Below are 21,417 nucleotides of genomic sequence, written 5' to 3' on the forward strand. Positions count from 1 at the left end.
TGACACAGTGGCTGCAACAATGGGCTCAAACCTAACAACGATTGTGAGGATGGTGCAGGTGAGGATGGTGTTTCGTTCCATTGTGCATAGGGTCGCTATGAGTCAGAATCGACTCGATGGCACCTAACAAGTTGATTTTATTTACCTTTAGTTGATTTTATTTAGCTCTGTTCAGCTTCTCTAGCCTGCTGTTTGAGTCAGACAGCTTATAGGCTAGGGTGGCTAGCTGTGAAGTGTTTTCATTTTCTAAGTCTAGTTTGTGGCATTTTACTAACTCAGAGAGCTCTGGATGAAAGCCATTAACAAAAAGGGAGCTGAAAGCAATATGGGATCCAGACTCTTCTAGCTTTAAACCAGAGTGTTCTTGAAAAAGTTCAGTCAAACAGTACCTATCATCATAAACATTTTCATCTTCATTTTGTTTGCAACCCTGAACCTTGGTCCAATGTATTCTCGGGGGAGAACTTTGAGGATAGCTTCAATAAGGCGACAATAGCCCTGGTCTGTGCTACTATTTCCATGCCAGGAATGTTAGGCCAAATGGTCAGAGATTCTATAAGAGTTTTCCATCAGGCCTTTTCCATCCACCCCAACTAAAAACTGATTCTAGGTAGTAATATTAATAATAGCCTTTGATATGGAAACTTGAAAACCAGATAAAGGAGTATTCAGTCACAGACCAAAATAACTATGTTTAATATGTATAAGGAATTAAAGAAAAATATTACTTTTGACAGAAAAATGGAAACTTTGAAAGGGAACCAAATGGAGATTACAGATGAAAGCATACCACAGTGCAAAGGAGGTAATCAAAAAATGTTGTTAGGTGCCATGGAGTTGGTTCCAACTCATAGCGACCTTATGTACAATAGAACAAAACACTGCCTGGTCCTGTACCATCCTCACAATTGTTATGCTTGAGCCCATTGTTTCAGCCACTGTGTCAATCCATCTCTCTGAGGGTCTTTCTTTTTTCCCCTGACACTCTACTTTACCAAGCATGATGTCCTTCTCCAGGGACTGGTCCCTTCTGATAACATGTCCAAAGTATGTGAGATACAGTCTTCCACCCTTGCTTCTAAGGAGAATTCTGGCTGTACTTCCAAGACAGATTTGTTTGTTCTTCTGCAAGTTCACCGTATATTCAATATTCTTCACCAACACCATAATTCAAAGGCATCAATTCTTCTTTAGTCTTCTTTATTCATTGCCCAGCTTCTGCATGCATAAAAGGCGACTGAAAAACCATGGCTTGAGTCAGGTGCACCTTAGTCCTTAAAGTGACATTTTTGCTTTTTAACACTTCAAAGAGGTCTTTTGCAGCAGGCTTGCCCAATGCAATGTGTCATTTGATTTATCGACTGCTGCTCCCATGAGTGTTGACCGTGGATCCAAGTCAGATGAAATCCTTGACAACTTCAATCTTTTCTCCATTTATCATGCTGTTGCATATTGGTCCAGTTGTGAGGATTTCTGTTTACTTTATGTTGAAGTGTAATCCACACTGAAGGCTGTGGTCTTAGATCTTCATCATTAAATGCTTCAAGTCCTCTTCACTCTCAGCAAGCAAGGTTATGTCATCTGCATAACTCAGGTTGTTAATGAGTCTTCTCTAATCCTAATGCCATGTTCTTCTCCATATAGTCCAGCTTCTCGGATTATTTATTCAACTGACAATTGAATAACTATGGTCAAAGGATACAACCCTTATGCACACTTTTCCTAATTTTAAACCACACAGTATCCCCTTGTTCTGTTCGAACAACTGCCTTTTGGTCTATGTACAGGTTTCTGCATGAACAAAATTAAGTTTGATATTTCAAATTAAAAAGTTAAAAATACAATTGGGCTCCTAAGGATTTTAAATATTTAGCTATATTGAGTTCTCTGCTATTCTAAGAGCTAGAGACAGAAATGGCAGCGTCAAGAGTTACGATGAAGCAAATCTTATGGAATCTTTGCTAGGCTGGAACCCTGCCCAAATCTCAATTCTATGCCCTACTTCAAATTAGACCTTTGGAAACAGCGTTAGTGCAAACAGGCCCTGCTGTCAGATCTTTGCCCAAGGGCCCAGAGATCCTATGTTCAGTTGAATTATGGTTCTCCCAGTTTGCCCAATATGCTGCCTGGTAAGGACCTTTTCAGGAGTTTTTCCCGCCCGCCTGCCTCATGCTTTCTGGATCATCCTTAATCCTGCACCAGTTCTCTCCCTCCACACTGGGGAAGGCTAAAAGGTTATTTTCTCTTAGATGCTCTGAAATGAAAACTCAGGCTGCTGTGCCTGCTTCTATAGCATAAAAATACTGATTGGGTAGCTTCTTATGAAATCATCCTTCCTTCTGGACATAGAAGATATTCTGTTCCCTGGTCTGTGTTTTTTTTTGTTTTTTTCATCTAGCATCTGTTCACGCTGCTCAGGTCAGAAAATTGACACCTGATGTTCTTTGATGAAGCCCTCAGCCCTACACCCTGTCCATGTGTTTCAGGTGGAGGTTCAGGGAAAACATGTGACTCAGGCTAGCCCCTTAGGCATTTTTAAAGGTTTTTTTTTTTTAATTGTAGTAGAATATATACAACAAAAATTTTCAATTTCAACCATTTTTAAGTGCCTAAGGTTTCTCTTCAGAAATTAGAACAAAGTCTGTCTTAGAATTTAGGACATCTGACTCCCTAATTCTAGGCAATCTGTTCTATGTCACGCTGCCTTTCCAAGTGTAAAGCTATTCCTTAGTCCAAGCTTTTCAAATTTATCTGCCAAAAACCCCTTAACAGTACAGAAGAATGGAACAAATTCTTTTTTCATTAAAAAAAAAAAGTTACTATGATTTTCATTTTTCTCTATGAAAAAACTCATTTGATGCAATATAAAAAGACAAAATTATTTGGCAGATATAAACTGAAAATCTTTAAATAAAGCTGATGCCCTATGAAGATGGGACATATCTGTATTCCAGAGATGAGAACAGGCCTGCCATGGATTGAATTACATCCCCCCAAAAATGTGTTTATCGATTGGGCTGGGGGGTGATTCCTGGTATTGTGTGATTTTCCTATATGTTGTAAATCCTGCCTCTGAGATGTTAATGTGGAAGGATGGGCAGCAGTTGTGTTAGTGAGGCAGGACTCAGCCTACAGGATTGGATTCTGTCTTGAGGCAATCTCTTGAGATATAATAGAAGCAAGCAGAGAGAGGGGGGACCTCATACCTCCAAGAAAGAAGCACCGGGAGCAGAGTGCGTCCTTTGGACTCAGGGTCCCTGCATGAAGAAGCTCCTAGTCCAGGGGAACATTGATGAGAAGGCCGACAGAGACAGAATGTCTTCCCTTGGAGCTGACACCCTGAATTTCGACTTGTAACCTACTAGACTATGAGAGAATCAACTTCTCTTTGTTGAAGCCATCCACTTGTGCTATTTCTGTTATAGCAACGCTAGATGACCAAGACAAGGCCTATGGTTGCACGCAATCATACACATTACCGGTTGCCCACTGCAGTGAGCTGACCCTGACTCATGGCGACTCCATGTGTGTCACAGTAGAACTGTGCTCTGTAAGGTTTTCAATGGCGGATTTTTTGGAAGTAGATTGCCAGGCCTCTTCCAAGGCACCTTTGGGTGGACTCAAACCTCCAACTTTTCAGTTAGCAGCCAAGCGTGTTAACCACTTGCACCACCCAGGGACTGCAATCATGCACTGAGTCACAACCCCACTGGCACCCATGGTGTTCCACATTCAGATATTCAAAATCACACACACCCATCTTCACATGGCCTTGCCTGCACCCATCGCCCAACGATCCCAGCCACACGGCAGCCCACATACCCACACCATCACCAGAGGGGTAACTAAGGTATGGCAGGTAGGGCTCTGCCCCGGGCGCCCTTGAGGAGCGGGCTAACGAGCACTTTCCACAGCCAGCTTGAGAGATCATTCAGCAATTTAAAGCTAGTTGTTGCCACAGGCCCTATTTTCCGTAGACAGACCCCTGACCATCACACACAATCGCCCTGAAACTGTCACTTCATTGCTTAGTCACAAAACAACACTCCCAGGCTACTTTGCTGTGACCTCCCTAGTCAGTTGCCATTTCAGTCACACCACCTCACACCTAAAGAGCTACACACACGCAGGAACACTATCCAGCCACGGCCAGGGAGGTGCAATAGGTCCCACAACCCTTACAGTGACACGCACATATTCGCTCACACACACGCGCGCGCGCGCTCACAAGGTCAGTACAAAGAGCCACACACGTATTCTTTCAGATGCTGTGGACCAGGAGCCACCCGGGCCCCGCCACTACCTCAGGAAGAAATGGACAAAATTCCCCCTTGTGGAGCCCGCGCCCAGGGCCGCACGGTGCTGTCTCAGCGTCGCACCCACGGAGAGCCCCGGGCAGCCTGGCACACAGAGGAAAATCTCCGAAGGCCCAGACAGCCCGGAGTTGTCAGTCAGCTCGCGGCCTCAGCTTCTCGCGCGGGTCCCTGGAGCCGCCTGCCCCGCGCGCGCCTGCGCAATTCGAGGCCAGGCTAGCCGGCCTCTTTTTATGGACTACATTTCCCAGAAGCCCTGGGGTCGGGGTTAGCCTCGACCTCGAGGGCCCCTTCCGGTGTGTTCTCGGTGCTTCTGCTATGCAGGGAGAGAGGGTCCCAGCCAGGCAAGAAGCAAGTGGGCACTAGGTAAGGCGGAAGGGGTTTCGTGGGGCTGGGGCTTCCTCCCAACGTGAGGCGCCCTGGGGCGCGAACAGGGCGTGTTGTGCCCGAGTCTCAGGTCTGTACGTACGTGAGGAGCACAGGAGGGAGTTTGTGTGAGTCCGTGTGACAAACTGCGTGTATGTGTGTGTGTGCGGGCGCGCGCGTGACTGTGCGCCTGGCAGGGTCGCGGTGGGTCTCTGTGAAGCCGTGTGCAGCTGCTGGTGCGTGGCTCTGGTGTCACCGACTCGCCGCTCGAGGCTCCTGCTGCTTCCTCCGCCCTCTTGCCTTATAGCCCGGGGTGTCTGCCCCAGAGCCATGACCCCAAGAGGGAAGTCAAATATTGAGCCCCAGGATGAAGGTCACTAGCAAGAAGGCATAGACCTGGGCTTGGGGTGGGACTTTTAGAACTGGAAGTGTCCCCTAGACAAATTCCTGGGACGACGTGATGACAGGGTCCCCACTTGGAGGCGTTGTTGGGGGCAGTTGCATTTTTCAGAACCACAGCATTCCCAAACCTCTGATCCTAGGACTCTGCTGTGAATTCAGAAACAGATTCCAGCCTCCGCTGCTAACCCAGGATCGTCAGTTCGAATCCACCAGCCGCTCCTTGGGAACCCTGTGGGGCAGTTCTCCTCTGTACTATAGGGTCGCTGTGAGTCGGAATCGACTCGACCCCAGTGGGTTTGGTTTTTTTGTTTCTCACACCTGGTTGGTGGTTGTGTGAGGCTAGGGCAGATGTAGTTTTGGAGGAGACTTTTTCGGTCTGTGCTCTTAAGAAAGACCTGGGGTCTCATGATTTCTTCTGCCCCAGACCTGCCATTCTCCAATAGAAGGCTCTTGAGAAGGAATAAAATAATTGTTGTTAAAGTCCAGATCCAGGCGAGTTTGTGTTTCCTTTTCGTTTATAAAAAGCATCTTTGTTTTTAGTACATGGAACATTTGCTTTTTTTTTTTCTTTTCCTGAAATGTTTGGTGACATTTACTTTCCAACGAATCCATGCAGATGGGTCTCCCTCCTCACCACCCCAAACCCTCATTTTCCAAGTCTTTGCTGTGCACTCATTTTCTATAATGGTAGGGAAGGACATATCCTGGAGTTTACAGTTTTGTTTTATCGAGATTAACGTTTAGGTGGAATCACATCATTGATCTTTTCCTAAGACCTCAGTTTAAATATAAGGCAAGAATTAGAAATGGTTTGACTGGTGTCAGGAAGTAAGTAACATGGTCATCTGCTTTGTATGGTGTGTGAATGTGAAGTTTAAAAGTGTAACTTTGGTTGGGAATCTGAGCCCGCAATCTGTGTTAACGGGGGCAAGGATGTTTCCAGGGAATAAATAAGTTTAGATTTATGTTTATAAAGAATTGGTCATAAGAACCCCGAGAGTATGGCCCCTGGATACTTTTTTAATTAAGTACTTATAGTCGCTCCTGAGGTTCACCCTTCAGCCAAAAGATTAGACAGGCCCATAGAACAAAACGAGACTAAATGGGCACACCAGCCCAGGGGCAAGGATGAGAAGGCAGGAGGGGACAGGAAAGCTGGTAACAGGGAACCCAAGGTTGAGAAGGAGAGAGTGTTGGCATGTCGTGGGGTTGGCAACCAGTGTCACAAAACAATGTGTATTAATTGTTTAATGAGAAAGTAGTTTGCTCTGTAAACGTTCATCTAAAGTACAATTTTAAAAAATTGGTCTTAAGAAAAAATGCATATGAGGTTAAGCAATATTCTTAGTGATGAACAGTAATGCTCAAATTTTAATTTTTATATGAATCTCATTTGCTAATATTGGGATTTAAAAGACATTTACAAGGATTACATCCAAAATGACATTTCAGTTGAATGTTCAGTGGGGAAATGGAGGGAGAACACCACACTGTTCTGTTTTGCACAAATTTTCTTATTCAGGTTGCGGATGCCACTCACCTGACTTGTGTTCATTCAGAGAGAAATCTCGACAGTAAAAACAACGAGTGTTGGAAAATGTTGAGCTGCTAGCAGTGTTTGCGACAGTCACACTGAGTTCCCTACAGTTCCCAGGAATGTCAAGCCTGTTGGCTTCCAACATTGAAAATTTTCTTATTTTTAAATTAAATATGGATTCATTGTACTTTTCTGATTATGGAATTAATTTTGCACACTTTTTGCAAAAAAAAATCCAATTATATTACATAAAACCAAAATCCCAAGCCGCTGCCATCAAGTTGATGACAGTTCATGGCAATTCCATGTGCTACAGAGTCAAGCCGTTCCATAGGGTTTGCTTGGCTGTAATCCTAACAGATTAATGGGCTCAAACATGGCAACAATTGTGAGGATGCTGCAGGCCCAAGCAGGTTTTTGTTCTCTTGTAACATGGGGCCGCTGTGAGTCGGAACCAACTCAGTGGCACCTAACAACAACAGCAGCGATCTTAATGGGAATATTTCACCAGGCCTTTCTTCCACAGGTGGCATGAATGGTTAGGCGCTCCACTTCTAACTGAAAGGTTATTGGCCTGAACCCACCCAGAGGGGCCTCAGGAGACGGCCCTGGTGATCTAATTCTGAAAGTTCATACCCTGAAAGCCCTATGGAGCAGTTCTACTCTGCACACACGGGGTCACCATGAGTCAGAACCAACTTCACGGCAACTAAACAACAACAGCCCCAGCAACATTATTAATACTTTGGGGACGTATATTTGTGTATGTATGTGGTCTGTGTGTGGTTTTGTTTTGGCAGAATAGACTTGCATTAATTGATCGTTCAGAGGAGACAGACTTTCTAAGTCCTAGTAAGTAATTCTACATAGCCATAGATTTCTCACACTTCTGTGCATATACAGAGAAGAGAAGGGCTGATGAACCCCTTTGTCTAAGTCATCTAGTGCTGCTGTAACAGAAATACCACAAGTGGATGGCTTTAACAAAGAGTTTATTTTCTCACAGTAAAGTAGGCTAAAAGTCCAAATTCAGCTGCTCAGCTCCAGGGGAAGCCTTTCTCTCTCTGTAGGCCTTCTCATCCATCTTCTCCCAGTCTAGGGACTTCTCTGCACGGGGACCCCGGGTCCAAATGACGCGCTCTGCTCCCAGCACTGCTTTCTTGGTGGTAGGAGGGCCCCCGTCCCTCTGTTCACTTCTTTTTTTTATATCTCAAGAGATTGCCTCAAGACACAATCCAATCTTGAAGGTTGAGTCCTGCCTCACTAACACAACTGCTGCCCATCTTCCCTCATTAACATCACAGGCAGGATTTACAAAGTAAAAGAAAATCACACAATAGCCGGAATCACGGCCCAGCCCAAATGATACACCCATTTTGGGGGGGACATAACTGAATCCATGACACCCTTCTAGTTTGATAAACCTTCCAGGTATTTCCACCTTTTAGGATTACATAAATCAAGTAAGCATAATTATCATGGTACAATTTATCAAATAAGATAGCCCTTCAGGATTACAGGTTTAAGGTTGCTTTCACAGGACATAGCGATCGTCTGTCTTGTCTAGGTGTCTTTTAAGGCTCCATTACGCAAATAACACTTTAAAGGACACATTTATAATAGTAGAAAATAGAATAAGATGGTGATAACTGTAAATATTTGTGTAAATCTCTATATAGGACAGGAGACTAAGGTTGAACCTCTTATTGAAGTTCTTTTAGTACTTTATTAGATTGTTTGGCTAGTTTTATGTTGAAGAATGATTTCTCACCTTTGGTAGCTGCGGGGATGAGGGGGGATTTCTTGGTTACCTTTTTGAGAACCTGTTTTGCTAATATTATTAATTAAAAAGAATTGTATTTTCAAGGCTTGGCTCCAAAATATCATTATAAAAAAGAATGGACCTGAGGCTCAAATTTTACTACGAGGAAAAAAAGGAAGCAGTAGAAAATAATTTTATTTAATAACAATAGAATAAAGGACATAATGACCTTTATTTTAATAATAATGTTTTAATTTTTTTTTAATAATTACATACTGTTAAGTAATATTTTTTAGTAATTTAAGTAATGAACAAATCTGTCTTGGAAGAAGTACAGCCAGAGTGTTCCTTAGAAGCAAGGATGGCGAGACTACATCTCACGTACCTCAGACATGTTATTAGGAGGGATCAGTCCCTAGAGAAGGACATCACGCTTGGTAAAGTAGAGGGTCAGCAAAAAAGAAGACCCTCGACAAGATGAACTGACACAGTGGCTGCAACAATGGGCTCAAGCATAGCAGTGATTGTGAGGATGGCCCAGGACTGGGCAGTGTTTCGTTCTGTTGTACATAAGGTCGTAATGAGTCAGAATCGACTCGATGGCACCTAATGACAACATCATTAAGAAATTTATGTGTATCAGCTCAATCTTCATGACAACTCTATGAGATACTGTTCTTATCCCTAGTTTGCCAGCTGTTTCCTAGGGTTGCCATAGCAAATTACCACAGACTGGTGGCTTAAAACAACAGAAGTTTATTTTCTCACAGAGCTGGAGGCTAGAAGTTCGCATTCAGGGTGCGGACAGGGCTGTGCTCCCTTTAGTGGAAGGCTCAAGGGAAGGATCCCTCAGTATGGGGGTGGGCAGGTAATATGACTGATGTGTGCATCAGAAGAGACAGAGTCATGTGAAGACCGAGGCAGAGAATGGAGTTATGCTGCCGCAAGCCAAGAGATGCCTGGGGCTGCTAGAGGCTGGAAGAGACAAGGAGGGATCTTTCCCTTGAGCCTTCCTCTGAAGGGAGCATGTGTCTCTTCTTCTACAGATGTCAGTCAGGTTAGATTAACGCCCCCCCCCCCACACACTCCAATATGGAGCCCTGGTGGCACAGTGGTTAAGTGATACGGCTGCTAACCAAAAGGCTAGCAGTTCAAATCCACCAGCCGCTCCTTGGAAGCCCCATACTCTGTCCTCTAGAGTCACTATGGGTCAGAATCGACTCAACAGCAATGGGTTATACTCCAGTATGACCTCATATTAACTAATTACATCTGCAAAAACCCTATTTCCAAATAGGGTTATATTCACAGGTACTGGGGATTAGGACTTGAAACCATAACCAAACCAAACCAAACCCATTGCCATTGAGTCGATTCCGACTCATAGCGACCCTAGAGGACAGAGTAGAATTGCCCCATGGGGTTTCCAAGGAGCAACTGGTGGATTCAAATTGCCAACATTTTTGTTAGCAGCCGAACTCTTAGTCACTGCGCCACCAGGGCTTCTGAACCCACAAAACCAACTGAGAAGTTAGTAGCTGTCAGACCGATTCACATTCTGAAAGTCTGACAACAGAGTCTGTTCTTAATGCCATAACCCTGCCTGTTATTTTATATACTTTAATTTGCCTTTCTCAATCAGTAAGTGACTCATCGCGAATGTCCTTCTCCAGCAATAAATATGGGGCAATGTAATCAGTGTAACTCATGCCTTAGTGTGCCATCATAACTGACCATAATTTATTTAACCTGTTGCCTGCTACAGCTATTTATGTTTCTAATATTTTTGCAATAAATTGTTATATGATAAACATCCTATTCATATATATTAATATGCTTTTGTAGCTATTTCCCAAGAAAAATTCCTAAAAATGGAATTTTTGTCAAATAATCAGACATGAAGGCTTGCAGTACACTGGATCTTCTGATAGTAACTGGGGGAATACAAGAACTAAAACCACATAGTTGCTACCCTTAAATTTCTTGCAACCCAACAGAGAAAATAAGATCAGAATAGACTGAATAAGTTAAGGTAACCCGTTGCCATTGAGTTGATTCTGACTCATCGCGACCCTAAAGGACAGAGTAGAACTGCCCCATAGGGTTTCCAAGGAGCGGCCAGTGGATTCAAACTGCCGGCCATTGGTTAGCAGCCATAGCTCTTAATCACTGCACCACCAGGGCTCCGTGCCACCAGGTAATAAAAGCCACTGGAGAAATTCAGGTCACATGCCCCAGGAGCTCATAGGAAGCTGGTGTCCTCGTTTCTCCACCCACCCCTGTCAGGTTTTGACCAAATTATTTTGAACTCAGGGGAACTCTGTGGAGATAAATGGATTTTATTCTGTATGCTTTATACCTGATGGCTCAGTGTTTAAGTGCTCAGCTGCTAACCTAAAGGTCAGCGGTTCGAACCCACCAGCCGCTCCACAGGAGAAAGATCTGGCAGTCTGCTTCTGTAAAGATTTACCACCTTGGAACCCTACAGGGCAGTTCTGCTCTGTCCTATAGGGTCATTAAGAGTCTGAATTGCCTCGCTGGCAACGCAGTTTTTTATGCTTTATACCAGTGCTATCCGACAGAAACTTTCTCTGATGCTGGATATAGTCTCTTCCTACAGTCTTCGATACGTTGGAGCCCTGGTGGCGCAGTGGCTAAGAGCTATGGCTGCTAACCAAAAGGTCAGCAGTCCGAATCCACCAGCTGCTCCTTGGAAACCCTACGGGGCAGTTCTACCCTATCCTGTAGGGTCGCTGCAAGTCAGAATTGACTATGGAGCATTTGAAATGTGGCTAATGCAGCTGAAGAACTGAATTTTTAATTTAATTTTTAACTTAAAAAGCTGTGCGTGTCTAGTCGCTGTTATAGTGGACTGTACAATTCAATACCTGGCAGTTTTTATTCTAATGATGTTAGATCCAAAGTGAAATTAATGGGACAAGGTGATTCACCAGCAGTTGGAGGGTAGCATGGCTGAAAGGACAGTTTCAGAGCAAAACAAGCTGTCAGGAATACATGAAGGAAAGCCTCACTGAGACCATCATCAGTGCATACAAGATACTGCAGTACATTCATACTCATGGACATACATAAAAAAGTCCAGGTATTAGGTGCTAAAGGGGAAAAAAATTCAGTAAAACAACTGCTTTTAGATTATCCTGAGCTTTTCCTCCAAGTTCAAGAGAAGACTGCTTTTAAAAAGAAGAGCTTTCTCTTATCAAGATAAAATAAATATATATGCCTCTGTGTGTATTTTAAAAGGCTTTAAAAATTATGGATCATACTTAAGCAAAAAGTATACCAAAAATATATCATGCAAAAACAAAATTCAAACTCACAAAAAAAGATCAGACTTACTGGTCTGTTGGAGACTGGGGAAACCCTGAGAGTATGGCCTCCGGACACCCTTTTAATTCAGTACTGAAGTTACTCCTGAGGTTTACCGTTCAGCCAAAGATGACACTGTCCCATAATACAAACAATAACACATGAAGTTCAACCATGTATACAGGACTGAATGGGCACACCAGCCCAGGGGCAAGGAAGAGAAGGCAGGAGGGGACAGGAAAGCTGATGAATGGAAATGACGAACCCAAGGTCTAGAAGGGGAGAGTGTTGACACATCACAGGGTTGGCAACCAATGTCACAAAACAATATGTGTATTAATTGTTTAATGAGAAACTAATTGGCTCTGTAAACTTTGATCTAAAGGACAATAAAAAAATATATGTATGTCATGCAGATGAGTGGTGTTGGCATATGGGTATATAATTTTCTGAATTTTTTCTCTATTTTGATATCTGCCCTTCTGCCCGTTTTTCATTCTTACTTTCTTTACATATATGTGCATTGTCTTAGTCATCTAGCGTTGCTATAACAGAAATACCACAGGTAGATTGCTTTAACAAAGAGAAATTTATTCTCTCACAGTTTAGGAGGCTAGACGTCCAAATTCAGGCACAGCTCCAGGGGAAGGCTTTCTCTGTTGGCTCTGGAGGAAGGTCCTTGTCTCTCTTCAGCTTCTATTCCTTGGTGATCATCAAATGACATGGCATGTACCTTCCCCCAGTTGTGCCTGCTTCTCTGTCCTAATCTGCTGTCTTTTATATCTCAAAGGTGACTGGCTTAAAACATACCCTACATTGATATGGCCTCTTAATATAACAACAACAACAAAAAACCATTCCCAAAGGGGATTATAACCACAGGTATCACCAAAACCAAACCCACTGCCATCAAGTTGATTCCGACTCATAGCGACCCTATGGGACAGAGCAAAACTGCCCCGTATGGTTTCCAAGGAGCCCCTAGTGGATTTGAACTGCTGACCTTTTGGTTAGCAGCCGTAGTTCTTAACCACCATCAGGGTTTCCATACAACAGGTATAGGAGTTCGGATTTACAACATATGTTTTGGGGGGACACAATTCAATCCATAACGTATGTATACAGTTCTTACGGATGTGATCATCAAGTCGATTCCGACTCATAGTGACCCTGTAGGACAAAGTAGAACTGCCCCCATAGAGTTTCCAAGGAGCGCCTGGTGGATTCGAACTGCCGATCTTTTGGTTCACAGCCATAGCACTTAACCACTATGCCACCAGGATTTCCACAGTGTTTAATATCTACTTAATATTCCATTACAGAGATGTTCTGTCATTATTTAACTATCAACTATCGCTGGGCTCAGAGTGCTGAACACTGCCATTCCTGCAGAAATCTTTCTACACTTTTACAATCATTTTCTTTGGACAGAGTCCCAGAAGTAGGCTTTTGTGGTTAAATTCTTCCACATATTTCTACATACCCTATTTTAAGTTTGCACAAATCTATAGCAACTGCACAGTGTCTGTCTCCCCGTAACCTTGCTCAGATGGCGTATCATCAGCCTTTTCTATCTGCCAATCTAACAACCATAAACTGGTATTCCTTGTTTCTTCAACAAGCATCTCCTTAATTGTACTGGCACTGAATAACTTTGGTGGATGATGTCTTGTTATTTTTTAGTGAATTACCCATGCTCTGGTTTCACTCAAAGGAAGAAATCTTGGGCTTCAGAGGCAAGAAGCCAAAGCTGAAAGAGAACTGGCTTTATATTTAGAGAAATGTGGATTCAGAACACAGCTCTGCCTCTTATTAATCGTGGATTTGGGCGAGGAACTTTACTTTGAGCCCCATGATCTCATCTGCTGAATGGAGATAACTACATTGCATAATTAAATATTAATGTGATAAAGGACCCATCACATAGAAGATCCTAAATATATCTACTTTTGTTGTTGTCACCTCGCCACCTTGGGCATGAAATTCACCCCTCCCCAGGTTGGGATTTCTAATGACTTCATGCAAGAAAGCAGTATGGATGATCTTAATTGGGAAATAGAGGCTGGTGGGCCCAGAGGATTCTGGGGGCTGTAATTCTGGCTGGGGAAGGCTCCATGTGGGCAAGTGCAGTTTTGCAGTGGGAAAGGCCACCTCCTGTTTTCTGCCTTTGTGTCTGGGAACTCCAGGCATATGCCCAAACCATGAATGGTATCTCGGTTTAGATGGGTGGCCTCTTCTCAGCCTTAGAAGGGGGACATGGACGGAAGAAGTTCAGCTCAGGGCAGGACTCAACAGTTCAGTCTCAGCTACAGGTCAGCATCCTTATAAATTGGGGTGGGCCAGAGACCCTCTGGAGCCCTGGTGGCTCAGTGGTTAAGAGCTCAGCTGCTCACCAAAAGGTCAGCAGTTTGAATCCACCAGCTGCTCCTTGGAAACCCTATGGGGCAGTTCTACTCTGTCCTGTAGGGTCACTGTGAGTCGAAATCAACTCAACAGCAATGGGTTTGGTTTTTCATTTATTTTTTGGTTAGAGACTCTCTTGCTAGCATACCTGACCTACCTTCAGTGCAGGAGGCCTCTGTTCTGAGCTACACCTGCGCGCTGGTTTGCTGTGGCGTGGGGAGGGCTTTATCCAGACTCCTTCTTGTCTTCCCTGATTTGTGTGTGCGGAGTGTTGGTGTTGGAAATAGAAACAAAGGGGGGAAAATGGGATTATATTAACGTAAGTCAATTTGGGAGTTCCGAGACACACCTGTTATCAAAGTTTCTTGTTCCTCTCCCAGCCCTGGCTTCTCTGGACTCTGCTTCTCTGGTAGAGGAAGCCCAAGGAAGACTGACACATTCCTGCAGTTCTAAAACCATGGCCCATGTAAGTGTATGTTTCTCACCCTTGAAATGTTTTTGAATTTGTGTGATCATTTTTCTCATTCTCAGACTTGCTTCCTAAGAGAACCCTATTGCTGAACCTGCTGCCCAGTTGCTGTCGTCATCACAGTGACAAATGGTACCAAGCAGCCTAGGGTCCTTCTTGCTCAGGGTCTCCTTTCTCCTACCCGTGCTCACCTGTTCATCATTCACCATCTCCTCAGTCCCAGTCTTCTCTCAGGAGCATCGACAGAGCCGTGGAAGGTGAAATCTGCTGGGGGAGGTATTTTAGCTTCCCTTGTCAGAGTCATGTAGCCCTGGTGGCCCAGCGGTTAAGAGCTTGGCTACTAACCAAAAGGTCGGCAGTTGGACTCCACCAGCCACTCCTTGGAAACCCTACAGTGCAGTTCTACCCTGTCCTCTAGGGTTGCTATGAGTTGGAATTGACTCAACGGCAACACACTTGTTTTTTGTTTTTTTGTCAGCCTCATGATCCCACTGCATAGAGATGATGTTTCCATTAGAACTTGTAGTGAAGTTTTCACCTCCAGAGACCTGAATTCTGCTTGCTGATGAGATAGAATATAGTGTTGAACGTTCTGCCCATGGTGAGATATCATGCCTTCAGAGGCTTATAGGACTGCATTGGAGTGTGATTGGAGCCTGTGTATGGGGACTTCAGGGTCTAGCCACGGGGTCCCTATCTTAGTTATCTAGTGCTGCTATAACAGAAATACCACTTATTTCTGTTATAACAGCACTAAACTCAAACCAAACCCGTTGCCGTCGAGTCCGACTCACAGCAACCCTATAGGACAGAGTAGAACTGCCCCATAGAGTTTCCAAGAAGTACCTGGTGGATTCAAACTGCTGACCTTTTGGTTAACAGCTATAGCACTTAACCACTATGCCACCAGTGTTTCCATAGCAGCACTAGATGAGAAATTTATTTTCTCACGGTTTAGGAGGCTAGAAGTGCAAACTCAGGGTTCCAGCTGTAGGGGAAGGCTTTCTCTCTCTGTCGGCTCTGGAGGAAGGTTCTTTTCTCTTTGAGCCCCTGCTCCTGGGTGATCTCCATGTGTCTTGGCATCTCTCTTCCCCCATCTCTGCTTCCTAGCTTGCTTGTTTAATCTCTTTTATATCTCAAAAAGACATCGACTCAAAATACACCCTACACTAATCCAGCCTCATTAACATAACAGAGACAACCCATTCCCAAACAGGATTATAACCACAGGCATAGAGGTTAGGATTTACAACACGCATATTCAGGGGACACAATTCAATCCATAATGGTCCCTGAGGGATGAACAACAGGAAAAAGTTGAGTTTTGTGGTTGAGGAGGTTGTGTTGGTCTCCAGTGACATCAGTGTCATTGTGGATCATTCTACATCAGCATGTCTGCTTCAGGAACAAGGCAAGTGTTCATGAAGGATAGTGGTGGTAGCAGGTCCGATAACCCCCGGATCCCTAATGGTGGATGGAAATACACTCAACAGGATTTCGGAAGATGTTAGACATTTTGTCGACCTTAAATACCTAAAGATAAAAGAAGGATAAAGTCTGATATATCTACAAGATGGATGATTAGCAAGCCAATAAAATATATTAACTAAAGTTTGTCACCACAGAAAAAAAATGTTTATGATAATCTTGCATAATGATGAACCTGAGTTTTGGTAAAATCATGTAATGTGATTGAAGTCTTATTTTCTAAGATGTAGACTTTATGGTACTTTTACAGGAGAAAAAAAAATTGTCCTATTTTTCTCCTTGAAGGGAAAAGAGGATGGGACTCACGTTTATTCAGAACTTGAAATGTGGTCATATAACAGGCAGTGTACTTATTTAAGCTATTTCATTTAATCGGGAAATTTTGATTATTTTATTCATTCTAAGACCCTTGGATGGAGCCCTGGTAGCACTGTGTTCGGCTAACCAAAAGGTCAGCAGTTTGAATCCACCAGCCGCTCCTTGGAAACCCTATGGGGCAGTTCTACTCTGTCCTGTAGGGTTGCTATCAGTCAGAATCGACTTGATGGCACTGGGTAGACCCTTGGATGATTATGTCATCCCATGGTGTACAGGATGTTTTGTTTGTATCAACAGTGTTCTTTAAAAGCATACAGGCACTCTATTCAGAAATACTAATTTCCTTACTCTTCCCTATATGTCACAGGCTTGACCCCCAGCTTAGTTGCTTGCTCGGTTGCCTCTTCCCTGCAAAACAATTTTCCATCTTGAAAATACGTTTTAAAAACTATTTAATAATACACGGGTTTTACAACTTAACAACAAAAAGACAAACGGCCTAAACAAAAAATGGGCGGAGGACTTGAAGATATTTTACCAAAGAGGTTATTGAAATAGCCGAAAGGCACATGAAGAGATGGTCAATGGCATTAGCTATTAGGGAGATGCAAATCAACACCACGATGAGATACTATTTCACCCCCACTTAAATGGCAGTGATCAAAAACCAGAAAACAGTAGGTGTGGGTGAGGCTGTGGAGAAACAGGAACCCTCATCCATTGCTGGTGGGAATGTAAAATGGTGCAGCCACTGTGGAAAACACTTTGGTGGTTCTTCAGAAAGTTGAACATATGACCCAGCCATCCCAGACCTAGGTATGTACCCAGAAGAACTGAAGGCAGGAACACAAACAGAAACCTGTACACCAATGTTCATTGCAGCACTTTTCACAATAGCCAAAAGGTGGAACCACCGAACTGGCCATCAGTGGGTGAATGGATAAACAAAATGTGGTGTGTACATAAATGGAATACCATTCAGCCATAAAGAGAAATGAGGTCCTGATGCATGCCACAACATGGAGGAACCTTGAACACATCATGCTGAGCGAAATAAGTCAGTTGTAAAAGGACAAAACCTGGGGGCGGAGCCAAGATGGCGGACTAGGCAGACGCTACCTCGGATCCCTCTTACAACAAAGACACAGAAAAACAAGTGAATCGATCACATACATAATAATCTACGACCCTGAACAACAAACACAGATTTAGAGACGGAGAACGAACTAATACGGGGAAGCAGCGATAGTTTCCAGAGCCTGGAGCCAGCGTACCAGTCAGGTACGGCACAAGCACAGAGAGCTGCTCCACACCCCTGAACTAACCCCGGGAGGGGGACCAGCCGGTTCCACGGGCGGCGTGGGACGCAGCCGGTAGGAGAAGTCCCCGGGAGGCAGTGACTGATCTTGGAGCAGAAAGAGCAGCATCCGAGCCGGGGAACCGTCCCGCAGGGATTTCGACTGCACGCAGGTACGCCATAAACACGGAGAGTTGCTCCACCCCCTGAACTAACCCCGGGAAGGGGACCAGCCAGGTCGCGCGGGCGGCGTGGGACGCAGCCGGTAGGAGAAGTCCCCGGGAGGCAGCGACTGGTATTGGAGCGGGGAGAACAGCGTTCCAGCCGGGACACTCGGTCGCGGCACAAGCACAGGGAGCTACTCCACCCATCTGAACTAACCCCGGGAGGGGGCCCACCTGGTTCACGGGGGCGGCACGGCCACGCGGCTGGAGGGACGAGAAGTCCCCGGGAGGCAGCGACTGATTTTGGAGTCGAGAGTGCACCGTCCCAGTAGGGGAGCCTTGACGCTGGGTGTGGGGCTGGAAGCGGAGGATCGGACCGTGACTCCAGCGGGCCAGACCCCCTGGGGGCAATCTCCACACAGCCAGCACACATAGGCGACGCGCCCGCGGGAATCTCAGATATAACAGTCATTCCAAGCAAGACAAGCAACTCTGGCTATATTCTGAGGTGCTACTCTCCTATCTCTCTGTTCCCTCCCCCACCCTCCCCAGGCGGCTTCATTAACATCTGAATAGCCTGAGCCAGAGGGAGAACTCTGATAGGGATCTGACTGCATTTTTTTTTAGAGGATTTTCTGGAAAAACTAGTTTCCCAGTGATGGCTCGGAGACAACAATCCATATCAAACCACTTAAAGAAGCAGACCGTGACAGCTTCTCCAACCCCCCAAACAAAAGAATCAAAATCTTTCCCAAATGAAGATACAATCTTGGAATTATCAGATACAGAATATAAAAAACTAATTTACAGAATGCTTAATGATATCACAAATGAAATTAGGATATCTGCAGAAAAAGCCAAGGAACACACTGATAAAACTGTTGAAGAACTCAAAAAGATTATTCAAGAACATACTGGAAAAATTAATAAGTTGCAAGAATCCATAGAGAGACAACATGTAGAAATCCAAAAGATTAACAATAAAATAACAGAATTAGACAACACACTAGGAAGTCAGAGGAGCAGACTCGAGCAATTAGAATGCAGACTGGGACATCTGGAGGACCAGGGAATCAACACCAACATAGCTGAAAAAAAATCAGATAAAAGAATTAAAAAAAAAAATGAAGAAACCCTAAGAATCATGTGGGATTCTATCAAGAAGGATAACTTGCGAGTGATTGGAGTCCCAGAACAGGGAGGGGGGACAGAAAACACAGAGAAAATAGTTGAAGAACTCCTGACAGAAAACTTCCCTGACATCATGAAAGACGAAAGGATATCTATCCAAGATGCTCATCGAACCCCATTTAAGATTGATCCAAAAAGAAAAACACCAAGACATATTATCATCAAACTCACCAAAACCAAAGATAAACAGAAAATTTTAAAAGCAGCCAGGGAGAAAAGAAAGGTTTCCTTCAAGGGAGAATCAATAAGAATATGTTCTGACTACTCAGCAGAAACCATGCAGGCAAGAAGGGAATGGGACGACATATACAGAACACTGAAGGAGAAAAACTGCCAACCAAGGATCATATATCCAGCAAAACTCTCTCTCAAATATGAAGGCGAAATTAAGATATTTACAGACAAACACAAGTTTAGAGAATTTGCAAAAACCAAACCAAAGCTACAAGAAATACTAAAGGATATTGTTTGGTCAGAGAACCAATAATATCAGATATCAGCACAACACAAGGTCACAAAACAGAACGTCCTGATATCAACTCAAATAGGGAAATCACAAAAACAAACAAATTAAGATTAATTAAAAGGACAAAACCTGTATGATCTCGCGAATATGAAATAAGCAAATATATAGAAACCAAAGATTATAAGTGGTTGCTGGGTGTGGGGGGGTGGTTTGCTTAGGGCACTGAGTTTATGTTAATGGTGGTGGAATGATTTGGAAAAGGATAACAAGAATGGTTGTATAACTTCAAGAATATAATCAACATCATCATGCATGTAGAAATTGTTGAGATGGAGTAGGTTTTGTTATATATATTTCCAACACAATAAAAAAAATCACAGGGGTTTGTCCTTTCAGGTGTCATTGGCGTTCAGGGACGTGGCCATTGATTTCTCTCAGGAGGAGTGGGAATGCCTGGACCCTGCTCAGAGGGGCCTATACAGAGATGTGATGTTGGAGAACTACAGCAACTTGGTCTCATTGGGTAAGGCTGTCTGCCTCAAATAATTTACCATCTGTCTCTGGAATATCCACTTCCTCCAGTGTTCAGCTTCAGAGCTCTGTTTTAAGAAGCCAGCTGAATTTCTGCCCCCTGGAGGTGCAATGGTTAAGCACTGGGCCGCTAACAGGAAGGTCAGTGGTTCCAACCCACCAGTTGCTGTATGGGAGAAAGATGTGGCAGTCTGCCTTTGTAAAGATTACAGCCTAGGAAACCCTATGGGGCAGTTCCACTCTGTCCCATAGGGTCGCTGTAAGTCGGAATTGACTTCAGGGCACACAACAATTTCTACCGAAATGGTTTAAGCATTGTTGGGTTGGAAATGGGTACCTGCATTAAGCCTTCATCTTCTGCATCCTTCAGTGACCTTCACTCCTCCCCCGGCCCTTCCTGCAGCTGCCCATTTTCATAAATGACTCCCAGATTTGAGCTCTACAGCACTGTAAAAAGAACCAGATCTCATATGTATGCTCAGAATTCCCACAGATACTCTGTGTTCATTTCTGGCCACCTGCAAGGAGAACAGCTCGTCCCAGGGCTCCGGTTTTCTTTGGTTAGCAAAAGAACCTCTACAGCGTATAGTGGTGGATCGGGTTAACAGAAGTCACTTAAACCTCAAGGAAACACATCCCATCCATCCGAGAAGAGGCTTACTCTCTTTAACCCGCTTTGTGGTTTGAAAGTTATGGTCTGCGAATCTTGCATTTTCCATGGAAGGAAGATCTGAGGAAAAACCTGGAAGCATTTAGGAAACTTACTATTTTTTTCTCAGCAAAATAACAGTGGAGCCCTGGTGGCACAGTGGTGAAGGGCTACTAATGCTAACCAAAAGGTCTGCGGTTCAAGTCTACCAGCCACTCCTTGGAAACCCTATGGGGCAGTTCTACTCTGTACTATAGGGTCGCTATAAGTCAGAATTGACTTGACGGCAGTGGGGCAGTATGCATCCTTTTAAGCCCTTTAATTCATTTAATCCTCACAACAGCCCTGTGAGGTAGATAATATCAGCCCCATTTTGCATTTGATAAAATTGAGGCACATTGTGGGTAAGTAACTTTTCAAGGTCGTACAGGCAGGTGGCAGAGAGGATTTGAACCCGAGCCATATGGCTCCAGAGTTTGTATTCTCAACCCCTCTCTACACTGCATTTAAAAGCACAGCAGACCTTTTCCCTCTCTGATTCAGTCTCCTATCTAGTCACTGAGCCCTGGTGGCACAGTGGTTAGGAGCTCAGGTACTAACCAAAAGGTCAGCAGTTCGAATCCACCAACCGCTTGTTGGAAACCCTATGGGGCAGTTCTACTCTGTCCTTTAGGGTTGCCATGAGTCAGACTCAACTCGATGGCAACAAGTCTGTTTTTTTTTTTTTTTTTGGT

At 44.1% G+C, this 21,417-nt stretch overlaps 1 protein-coding gene and 1 long non-coding RNA gene across 3 annotated transcripts in view; one reads left to right on the forward strand and one right to left on the reverse strand.

Moving 5' to 3' along the window:
* Positions 1-4,658: 4,658 nt before the first annotated feature.
* The window catches only part of LOC100673526 (zinc finger protein 546), a 32,014-nt gene continuing 15,255 nt past the window's right edge, over positions 4,659-21,417 (forward strand). The window contains exons 1-3 of one of the 2 annotated variants that reach the window (XM_023539908.2): positions 4,659-4,679; positions 14,491-14,576; positions 19,900-20,026. In XM_023539908.2, coding sequence (XP_023395676.1) covers positions 14,568-14,576; positions 19,900-20,026 — 136 coding nt within the window. In that variant the 5' untranslated portion in view covers positions 4,659-4,679; positions 14,491-14,567. Of the gene's footprint in view, positions 4,680-14,488; positions 14,577-19,883; positions 20,027-21,417 lie in introns of those variants that run through there. The other variant, XM_023539907.2, reaches the window with a different exon arrangement.
* The window catches only part of LOC135232759 (uncharacterized), a 37,018-nt gene continuing 30,410 nt past the window's right edge, over positions 14,810-21,417 (reverse strand). Inside the window, exon 4 of the long non-coding RNA XR_010323307.1 lies at positions 14,810-16,112. This is a non-coding gene — a long non-coding RNA (uncharacterized LOC135232759). The remainder of the gene's footprint in view (positions 16,113-21,417) is intronic.

The sequence above is a fragment of the Loxodonta africana genome, chromosome 11, assembly GCF_030014295.1.
Source record: "Loxodonta africana isolate mLoxAfr1 chromosome 11, mLoxAfr1.hap2, whole genome shotgun sequence".
NCBI lineage: Eukaryota > Metazoa > Chordata > Mammalia > Proboscidea > Elephantidae > Loxodonta > Loxodonta africana.